Source organism: Pelobates fuscus, chromosome 6 (genome assembly GCF_036172605.1).
Source record: "Pelobates fuscus isolate aPelFus1 chromosome 6, aPelFus1.pri, whole genome shotgun sequence".
NCBI lineage: Eukaryota > Metazoa > Chordata > Amphibia > Anura > Pelobatidae > Pelobates > Pelobates fuscus.
The window spans coordinates 63,961,726-63,974,031 of record NC_086322.1 but is presented as its reverse complement, the minus strand read 5'-3'; the positions used below and the strand labels follow the sequence as shown (position 1 = coordinate 63,974,031).

General features: G+C 39.8%; 1 protein-coding gene across 2 annotated transcripts in view; it reads left to right on the top strand.

Annotated features, from left to right (window-relative positions):
• Nucleotides 1-4,510: 4,510 nt before the first annotated feature.
• Nucleotides 4,511-12,306, top strand: part of RAB28 (RAB28, member RAS oncogene family) — a 111,593-nt gene continuing 103,797 nt past the window's right edge. For both annotated transcript variants that reach the window (XM_063457786.1, XM_063457787.1), the window contains exon 1: nt 4,511-4,681. In XM_063457786.1, coding sequence (XP_063313856.1) covers nt 4,607-4,681 — 75 coding nt within the window. In that variant the 5' untranslated portion in view covers nt 4,511-4,606. The remainder of the gene's footprint in view (nt 4,682-12,306) is intronic.

Here is a 12,306-nt window from a genome sequence, read left to right as displayed (position 1 = left end):
GAATACAGCAGCATGCTGTTCAAGAAGTTATAAGACTGGCATAGGTCCAAAAATAGAACAATTATTCTTGTTATTATATTATTTATATAGCGCCAGCAAATTTCGTAGCACTGTACAATGGGTAGACTAACAGACACATGCATCTGCACTTGGGAATGAATCTAAATCTAAGTTTTCTGTTTATTCATTGAAATGAACAACCTGAAATAACAGATATATGAAAAAGGAATGTAAACCCTTAGACAAAATAATATTTAAATAATATTTTAAATTGCTGAGCTGGAGAAAAGACCAATTCAGCTATTGTGGCCTTTGTTATTTCTCCACAATTCACAGTTTGTCAAATCAACCCCAAGCTAATATTTATTTTAAAGGACCTTGACAACTTACCTGGGGTCCTGTGGACACCCACCACCACAACCTCAACCTCTGGAAGCTCCTGCACTAATCTAAAAACACGCTCTTATTGGCTGAGAAGTTCTAAGCTGACGCTCTCAGTTTATGAGCTGGCTCTGCACTGCAAGTCTTAAAGGGACACTCTAGGCACCCAGACCACTTCTGCTCATTGGAGTGGTCTGGGTGCCAACTCCCACTACCCTTAACCCTGCAAGTGTAATGCTTTCCTATGGGGAGACGTAATGCGCATGCGCGGAATTTCCGCGCATGCGCATTAGGTCTCCTCGGCCGGTGCGCGAGATTAGTCTCGCCCACCGGCCGACGTAATCACTAGGAGGAGCGTCGCGGAGGCGGAGACAGCGGCGAGGGACATCGCCGCTGTCCCAGGTAAGTCACTGAAGGGGTTTTCACCCCTTCAGTAACCGGGGATTGGTGGGTGGGAGGGAGAGGGACCCTCCAGTGCCAGAAAAACGGATCGTTTTTCTGGCACTGGAGTTTCCCTTTAATTTAATTGGAGATAATGGACATTGTAGAAACATTTAGCTCCAGAAGAGGGGGTGGCGCGTGTCCAGAGGATTCCAGTTAGGTTGTCAAACCATTCTCAACCATTGTTGGGAATTCAAACTAAATCTCGAACTTTCTGTCACAGTAGCTGAGCTTGAAACATTTCAGGCTATTAGGGTTTCACACTAAAGTATGAATTTTCAGGAAATCAAGTTTACTTGCAATTTTTAGCCCAAAATGAATTAAAAACAGAGATTTACATAGCTGAAAAGAGAATTGCGTCCATCAAGTTCAGCCTTCCTCACATATGTTTTTGCTGTTGATCCAAAAGAAGGCAAAAAAACCTAGTATGAAGCGCTTACAATTTAGCAAAAAAAAAAAATGGGAAAAATTCTAAAAATCTTACCCCAAAATATCAGTCAGATGTCTCCTTGGATCAAGCAGCTATTACCCCACTAATTAGAAATTATATCCCTGTATGTTATGTTTTTGCAAGTATTTATCCAATTGCAGTTTAAACATCTGTAAGGACTCTAAAAAAAAACACCTCTTCAGTCATTCCATATCCTTATTGCTCTTACTGTAAAAAAACATTTTCTTTGCCTTAGATGAAATCTCCTATCTTCCAGTCTAAATGTGTGACCTCGTGTCCTATGTATAGCCCTGTTTATGAATAGATTTCCACACAATGGTTTGTACTGGCCCCGAATATATTTGTATAATGTTATCATATCCCCTCTGAGGTGCCGATTTTCCAAACTAAGAGATTAAAATGTTTTAACCTTTCTTCCTAACTAAAATGCTCCATTCCTTTTATCAATTTTGTAGCTCATCTCTGCACTTTTTCTAGTGCCATGATATCCTTCTTTAGAACGGGTGCCCAAAATTGCACAGCATATTCAAGGCGTTGTCTTACCAGCGATTTATAAAGAGGAAAAATTATATTTTCATCTCAAGAATTTTTGCCCCTATTTATACATGACAAAACCATACTGACAGACTGCAGATTGACATTGCATATTGCTGCCTAATTTGTTGTCTAAAACAATTTCCAAATCCTTCTCGTGTGTGGTTATCCCTAATTCACTACCATTTAGCATTACATTTTTACAGTTTGACTATTTTGACTTACTGGTTGAATTTCACATTTAAGGCCAAAGTAACCACTTTAGAAGCATAGCTGATTTAAAGAATGTATCCAGTTCGGCTATCTGTACCTCAAATTTGAAATTTACTTTCTTTAAGTGATGGCTGCAGGGAATTTGCTTTGTCTATGGATCCCCCAAAAACCTCAATGCTGTACTTTCGTGCATGCACTAGAGAACAGCGGTGATGTCGGCTCCTGGTGCTGAAGGGAAGCAGACTGAGAAAGATGGTGGCTCCAGAGAGGAATAGGTTCAGGTAAATAAATCCCATCTTTACCTGCCCTCCAGGCCATTGGACTCCGAGGTGGTCACCGTCGGGGGTCTTTGCGAATTTGCCAAAGTCCCCAGACAGTTGCCTCTTTAATATTTGAAATTCACTTTGCTGACGAACCATGATAATATTTGAAATTCACTTTGGTGACAAACCATGATAATATTTAAAATTTACTTTGAATTCCCCACAATTGTGGGGTACATGCACTACAGCTGATAAAGTATTCCTATTGCAGCACTGTCCCTGTGCTCCCCATGTCTCACTGTCTCTGTGGTCCCCTGTTTCACTGACCCTCTGCCTCCTATCTCCCTGTCTCTGTTCTCCTCCTTGCCCCCTATCTCCCAGTCTCTGTGCCCCCTATCTCCCAGTCTCTGTGCCCCCTATCTCCCAGTCTCTGTGCCCCCTATCTCCCAGTCTCTGTGCCCCCTATCTCCCAGTCTCTGTGCCCCCTATCTCCCAGTCTCTGTGCCCCCTATCTCCCAGTCTCTGTGCCCCCTATCTCCCAGTCTCTGTGCTCCCTATCTCCCAGTCTCTGTGCTCCCTATCTCCCAGTCTCTGTGCTCCCTATCTCCCAGTCTCTGTGCTCCCTATCTCCCAGTCTCTGTGCTCCCTATCTCCCAGTCTCTGTGCTCCCTATCTCCCAGTCTCTGTGCCCCCTATCTCCCAGTCTCTGTTCCCCCTATCTCCTCTATCTCCCTGTCTCTGTTCCCCCTATCTCCTCTATCTCCCTGTCTCTGTTCCCCCTATCTCCTCTATCTCCCTGTCTCTGTTCCCCCTATCTCCTCTATCTCCCTGTCTCTGTTCCCCCTATCTCCTCTATCTCCCTGTCTCTGTTCCCCCTATCTCCTCTATCTCCCTGTCTCTGTTCCCCCTATCTCCTCTATCTCCCTGTCTCTGTTCCCCCTATCTCCTCTATCTCCCTGTCTCTGTTCCCCCTATCTCCTCTATCTCCCTGTCTCTGTTCCCCCTATCTCCTCTATCTCCCTGTCTCTGTTCCCCCTATCTCCTCTATCTCCCTGTCTCTGTTCCCCCTATCTCCTCTATCTCCCTGTCTCTGTTCCCCCTATCTCCTCTATCTCCCTGTCTCTGTTCCCCCTATCTCCTCTATCTCCCTGTCTCTGTTCCCCCTATCTCCTCTATCTCCCTGTCTCTGTTCCCCCTATCTCCTCTATCTCCCTGTCTCTGTTCCCCCTATCTCCTCTATCTCCCTGTCTCTGTTCCCCCTATCTCCTCTATCTCCCTGTCTCTGTTCCCCCTATCTCCCTGTCTCTGTTCCCCCTGTCTCTGTTCCCCCTGTCTCTGTTCCCCCTATCTCCCTGTCTCTGTTCCCCCTATCTCCTCTATCTCCCTGTCTCTGTTCCCCCTATCTCCCTGTCTCTGTTCCCCCTATCTCCTCTATCTCCCTGTCTCTGTTCCCCCTATCTCCTCTATCTCCCTGTCTCTGTTCCCCCTATCTCCTCTATCTCCCTGTCTCTGTTCCCCCTATCTCCTCTATCTCCCTGTCTCTGTTCCCCCTATCTCCTCTATCTCCTAGTCTCTGTTCCCCCCTGTACCCCCTATCTATCTCCCAGTCTCTTTGCCCTTTATCTCCCTGTCTCTGTTCCCCCCTGTACCCCCTATTTATCTCTCTGTCTCTGTCTCTTTGCCCTTTATCTCCCTCTCTTTGCCCTCTATCTCCCGGTCTCTGTTCCCCCCTGTCTATCTCCCAGTCTCTTTGCCCTTTATCTCCCGGTCTCTGTTCCCCCCTGTACCCCCTATGTATCTCCCAGTCTCTTTGCCCTTTATCTCCCTGTCTCTGTTCCTCCCTGTACCCCCTATCTATCTCCCTGTCTCTTTGCCCCTTATCTCCTCTATCTCCCTGTCTCTATGCTCCCCATGCTCTCTCTCTCTTTCTCTCTGGCCTCACGCAGTACCATAGTTACCAGGCAGCGTCACGATTCGACCGAACCATATGACAGTTTACGGGGGGAGGGGGGATGTTACTCAGTACATTATTTTTTCCTGATATTAGTGACAAACCCCCACATCCCGGGTTTGTGATAATCACTAAGATTTGATATAATAATAATCTGGAGTTTAATTATAACGAGTAAGACGTACTTCCCCCGTGTCTGTGATTAGTGCGCCGTGCCGCCCCCCCCTCGGCCATCCGCAGTGGTTGGTGCCCAGGCTGCAGCCAGTGACAGGCTGTGTGCGGCCAAACATGGCGTCCGGTTGCTTAGCGCTGCTCCTGTAAATCCGGTGTGATCCTCAGCGAGCAGAGCCCCTCACAGCCCCTCACAGAGACATGTCCGACTCGGAGGAAGAGAGCCAGGACCGGCAGCTCAAAATAGTGGTACTGGGAGACGGAGCCTGCGGGAAGGTGGGTGTCTCACACACAGAGCTCCATAATAATGATATACACAGAGCTCCATAATAATATATACACAGAGCTCCATAATAATGATATACACAGAGCTCCATAATAATATATACACAGAGCTCCATAATAATGATATACACAGAGCTTCATAATAATGATATACACAGAGCTCCATAATAATATATACACAGAGCTCCATAATAATGATATACACAGACCCCATAATAATGATATACACAGAGCTCCATAATAATATATACACAGAGCTCCATAATAATGATATACACAGAGCTCCATAATAATATATACACAGAGCTCCATAATAATGATATACACAGAGCTCCATAATAATGATATACACAGAGCTCCATAATAATATATACACAGAGCTCCATAATAATGATATACACAGAGCTCCATAATAATGATATACACAGAGCTCCATAATAATATATACACAGAGCTCCATAATAATATATACACAGAGCTCCATAATAATGATATACACAGAGCTCCATAATAATGATATACACAGAGCTCCATAATCTATATATACACAGAGCTCCATAATCTATATATACACAGAGCTCCATAATAATGATATACACAGAGCCCCATAATAATATATACACAGAGCTCCATAATAATATATACACAGAGCTCCATAATAATATATACACAGAGCTCCATAATAATATATACACAGAGCTCCATAATAATATATACACAGAGCTCCATAATAATATATACACAGAGCTCCTTAATCTATATATAGACAGAGCTCCATAATAATGATATACACAGAGCTCCATAATAATGATATACACAGAGCTCCATAATAATGATATACACAGAGCTCCATAATAATATATACACAGAGCTCCATAATAATATATACACAGAGCTCCATAATCTATATATACACAGAGCTCCATAATCTATATATACACAGAGCTCCATAATAATGATATACACAGAGCTTCATAATAATGATATACACAGAGCTCCATAATAATGATATACACAGAGCTCCATAATAATGATATATACAGAGCTCCATAATAATGATATACACAGAGCTCCATAATAATGATATACACAGAGCTCCATAATAATGATATACACAGAGCTCCATAATAATGATATACACAGAGCTCCATAATAATGATATACACAGAGCTCCATAATAATGATATACACAGCGCTCCATAATAATGATATACACAGAGCTCCATAATAATGATATACACAGAGCTCCATAATAATGATATACACAGAGCTCCATAATAATGATATACACAGAGCTCCATAATCTATATATACACAGAGCTCCATAATCTATATATACACAGAGCTCCATAATCTATATATACACAGAGCTCCATAATAATGATATACACAGAGCTCCATAATAATGATATACACAGAGCTCCATAATAATGATATACACAGAGCTCCATAATAATATATACACAGAGCTCCTTAATCTATATATAGACAGAGCTCCATAATAATGATATACACAGAGCTCCATAATAATGATATACACAGAGCTCCATAATAATGATATACACAGAGCTCCATAATAATATATACACAGAGCTCCATAATAATATATACACAGAGCTCCATAATAATATATACACAGAGCTCCATAATAATATATACACAGAGCTCCATAATAATATATACACAGAGCTCCATAATAATATATACACAGAGCTCCATAATAATGATATACACAGAGCTCCATAATAATGATATACACAGAGCTCCGTAATAATATATACACAGAGCTCTATAATAATATATACACAGAGCTCCATAATCTATATATACACAGAGCTCCATAATCTATATATACACAGAGCTCCATAATAATGATATACACATAGCTCCATAATAATGATATACACATAGCTCCATAATAATGATATACACAGAGCTCCATAATAATGATATACACAGAGCTCCATTATAATGATATACACAGATCTCCATAATAATATACACAGAGCTCCATAATAATACACAGAGCTCCATAATAATACACAGAGCTCCATAATAATACACAGAGCTCCATAATTTTATATACAGAGCTCCAAAATTTTATATACAGAGCTCCAAAATTTTATATACAGAGCTCCATAATTTTATACACAGAGCTCCATAATTTTATACACAGGGCTCCATAATTTTATACACAGGGCTCCATAATAATATACACAGATCTCCATAATAATATATACACAGAGCTCCACAATAATACACAGAGCTCCATAATAATACACAGAGCTCCATAATAATACACAGAGCTCCATAATAATACACAGAGCTCCATAATAATACACAGAGCTCCATAATTTTATATACAGAGCTCCATAATTTTATACACAGGGCTCCATAATAATATACACAGATCTCCATAATAATATATACACAGAGCTCCACAATAATACACACAGAGCTCCATAATTTTATACACAGAGCTCCATACTGAATATACACAGAGCTCCATAATATATACACAGAGCTCCATAATATATACACAGAGCTCCATAATAATGATATACACAGAGCTCCATAATAGATATACACAGAGCTCCATAATAGATATACACAGAGCTCCATAATCTATATATATACAGAGCTCCATAATCTATATATACACAGAGCTCCATAATCTATATATACACAGAGCTCCATAATCTATATATGCACAGAGCTCCATAATCTATATATGCACAGAGCTCCATACTGGATATATGCACAGAGCTCCATACTGGATATATACACAGAGCTCCATAATATATACACAGAGCTCCATAATATATACAGAGCTCCATACTGGATATACACACAGAGCTCCATAATATATACAGAGCTCCATAATATATACAGAGCTCCATAATATACACAGAGCTCCATAATATACACAGAGCTCCATAATATAAATACACAGAGCTCCATAATATAAATACACAGAGCTCCATAATATAAATACACAGAGCTCCATAATATAAATACACAGAGCTCCATAATATAAATACACAGAACTCCATAATATAAATACACAGAACTCCATAATATATATACACAGAGCTCCATAATATATATACACAGAGCTCCATAATATATATATATATATATATATATATATATATACATACACAGAGCTCCATAATAATACACAGAGCTCCATAATAATACACAGAGCTCCATAATTTTATATACAGAGCTCCATAATTTTATACACAGGGCTCCATAATTTTATACACAGGGCTCCATAATTTTATACACAGGGCTCCATAATAATATACACAGATCTCCATAATAATATATACACAGAGCTCCACAATAATACACACAGAGCTCCATAATTTTATACACAGAGCTCCATACTGAATATACACAGAGCTCCATAATATATACACAGAGCTCCATAATATATACACAGAGCTCCATAATAATGATATACACAGAGCTCCATAATAGATATACACAGAGCTCCATAATAGATATACACAGAGCTCCATAATCTATATATATACAGAGCTCCATAATCTATATATACACAGAGCTCCATAATCTATATATACACAGAGCTCCATAATCTATATATGCACAGAGCTCCATACTGGATATATGCACAGAGCTCCATACTGGATATATACACAGAGCTCCATAATATATACACAGAGCTCCATAATATATACAGAGCTCCATACTGGATATACACACAGAGCTCCATAATATATACAGAGCTCCATAATATACACAGAGCTCCATAATATACACAGAGCTCCATAATATACACAGAGCTCCATAATATAAATACACAGAGCTCCATAATATAAATACACAGCTCCATAATATAAATACACAGAGCTCCATAATATAAATACACAGAGCTCCATAATATAAATACACAGAACTCCATAATATAAATACACAGAACTCCATAATATATATACACAGAGCTCCATAATATATATACACAGAGCTCCATAATATATATATATATATATATATATATATATACACAGAGCTCCATGATGATATCCACACAGAGCTCCATGATGATATCCACACAGAGCTCTATGGTGATATCCACACAGAGCTCTATGGTGATATCCACACAGAGCTCTATGGTGATATCCACACAGAGCTCTATGGTGATATCCACACAGAGCTCTATGATGATATCCACACAGAGCTCTATGATGATATCCACACAGAGCTCTATGATGATATCCACACAGAGCTCTATGATGATATCCACACAGAGCTCTATGATGATATCCACACAGAGCTCTATGATGATATCCACACAGAGCTCTATGATGATATCCACACAGAGCTCCATAATGGATATATACACGGAGCTCCCTATTGGATATATACATGGAGCTTCACAATGGACATACACAAAGCTCCATTAAAATATACACAGAGCTCCATAATGAACATACACAGAGCTCCATGATGGATAGCTGCAGAGCTCCATAATGATCTATATGCAAAGCTCCTTAAAGATATACACAGAACTCCATAATGGATATACACAGTGCTCCATAACCATTATATATATATACACAGTGCTCCATAATGGTTATATTATTATTATTTATAACGTGCCAAAAGATTCTACAGCGCTGTACAATGGGTGGACTGACAGACACGTAGTTCAAACCAAACAAGATGGACACATAGGAACAGTGGGGTTGATGGCCCTGCTCGATGAGCTTACATACTAGAGGTAGTGGGGTATACTGACACAAAAGGTAAGGGTAGGGTAGAAAACTATGGTTGCTAGAATAGTATTTACTGAGGTCTTGTGTGTGTGTGTGTGTGTGTGTGTTTTTAAGGACTGGAGACTGGGTGAAAATCTAATAGACCGTGCTCCATAATAACTATACATGGCTATGTACAGTGCTCCTAACAGTAAATCAATCCCTCCCCTTGCACCCTCCAAATTAATATTGCTATCTCCTCCACAGTACCATTTCTACATCTCTCCTAACACAATGTCCCTTCTTTATATCAAAAACAAAGTAATTCTTTCCAATAACACTGCCTTCCCACTTACACCACTCCAAGTGACACTGCCTTCCCACTTACACCGCTCCCAATAACACTGCCTTCCCACTTACACCGCTCCCAATAACACTGCCTTCCCACTTACACCGTTCCCAATAACACTGCCTTCCCACTTACACCGCTCCAAGTGACACTGCCTTCCCACTTACACCGCTCCAAGTGACACTGCCTTCCCACTTACACCGCTCCAAGTGACACTGCCTTCCCACTTACACCGCTCCAAGTGACACTGCCTTCCCACTTACACCGTTCCCAATAACACTGCCTTACCACTTACACCGCTCCCAATAACACTGCCTTCCCACTTACACCGCTCCAAGTGACACTGCCTTCCCACTTACACCGCTCCAAGTGACACTGCCTTCCCACTTACACCGTTCCCAATAACACTGCCTTACCACTTACACTGTTCCCAATAACACTGCCTTCCCACTTACACCGCTCCAAGTGACACTGCCTTCCCACTTACACCGCTCCCAATAACACTGCCTTCCCACTTACACCGTTCCCAATAACACTGCCTTCCCACTTACACCGCTCCAAGTGACACTGCCTTCCCACTTACACCGCTCCAAGTGACACTGCCTTCCCACTTACACCGCTCCCAATAACACTGCCTTCCCACTTACACCGTTCCCAATAACACTGCCTTACCACTTACACTGTTCCCAATAACACTGCCTTCCCACTTACACCGCTCCAAGTGACACTGCCTTCCCACTTACACCGCTCCCAATAACACTGCCTTCCCACTTACACCGTTCCCAATAACACTGCCTTCCCACTTACACCATTCCCAATAACACTGCCTTCCCATTTACACCATTTCTAACATCGCTGCCACCCTAATTACACCATTTCAAATGACTAAAGGTCACAACATCACACACCAGGTGACAAGTGCTGTCCAGGTTGTGATGAGTGTGGAGTTGAGTTATTTAGGAAATTATGTAAAATATTTAAGTACAGTACTATTGATAAATGTCTTATAGGTGTTGACCTGAGTGCTATTTAAACTATATAATCAAAATATTCTATCATTATTTTTATTTATTTATTCATGGTACAAGTATCTTCTCCATCCTGTTCTGTATCATCCTCCACAAGTGTTGCATTCACTTGGCGTCTATAGTCACCTTTTCTCCTCTCTGTCTTTTAATAATTTATGATGTGACTTTCTGTATTTGTTCCCTTTCATTATTGCCCGTCTAGTTTACTTTCATTCATTAATGATATTGTGACATCCCCCATGCATTTTCTTAGGAATCCTATTTTGTATCCATTTTAGTTATCACCAACAACTTGGTTCTCCTGTATTGTCATAATTAGCTTTATGTGCTTCCTTTTTATTTCTATGTTTTGTTTTTGATAGTGTTTTTCCAGATTGTGTAATGCTTACCCAGCAATACTCTGCCTGCAATTTTGTCTTTTTTCTTTTTCTTTTTTCTTTTTGACTCTTCATGTTTTCTTATTTTCAATTGTGCATTATAATTACTTCCATACCTTTTTTACCTTTTTTTTTTTTGCTTTTTGTGTTTATATCAGTAAACCTTTGTGCCTCGCTTATTCCGATTATATATCTTCACAGTTCCTGTCCAGTAGGTTCCAGAAACATGCCACATCATGAGTCTGTTGACAAACCCTCAGGCTTGCCATGGGCAATAATAGTTGGTTTGCTATAGAATAATTATCACCTTGCTAAGGTGAACCTAGATCAGTCTTGGAAATACACTTTGTCCCTTATAACTTGGGATTGAGGTTAAAGGGACACTATAGTCACCAGAGCAACTAAAGCTTAATGTAATTGTTCAGGTGTATATCGCTTGTCCTGCAGGCTTTTTAATGTAAACACTGCCTTTTTAGCGAAAACGTCAATAAAAAAGGTAAGTATTACACCTTTTTAAAATAAGGAGGGGGCTGGTGTTGGTCATTTCCTCTTGTGCCCCCCGAAGCTCTTGTATAGACTTCTAGAGTATTCCTTTCAATGTTGGGGTAATACATTATTTTTTTTTATTATTTATTTTTTTTATTTTATTTCTTATTTAGAATTAAGTAGCATTGGTAAAATATTAATTGCAAGCAATACATTACAGTAAAAGTCACAATATCTGAACATATCAGACGTATACATTTGAGCAAGTTAACAGTATCTGTTAATGTTTTCCAGCATAGGTGATCATTTTACTTTACATAATGTGAAGGTTTATGTTGCTAACACATTCTACGTATTTCCTTTTTAAATAAATTGTGCTTGCCTTTCATAATAGTATATGCTGTAGTTAAATTACTATATGTGGATCTTTTGTCTGTAGCATGGTGAACTTAAGCTTAAGCTGAACTAGCCGCGACAGGTTCACTTTAATGGATAACCGCTCATAATGCAGTTAATTATAATATTTTAAAATAAATCTATATGATAAATCCTATTTTATTCACCTTCGACGCTGTTATGATAATACTCTCATCCCCTTTTTATTCAATATTCTGTAACAATAGTGTGTTCTACCAGGTAGATTTTGTTTTGA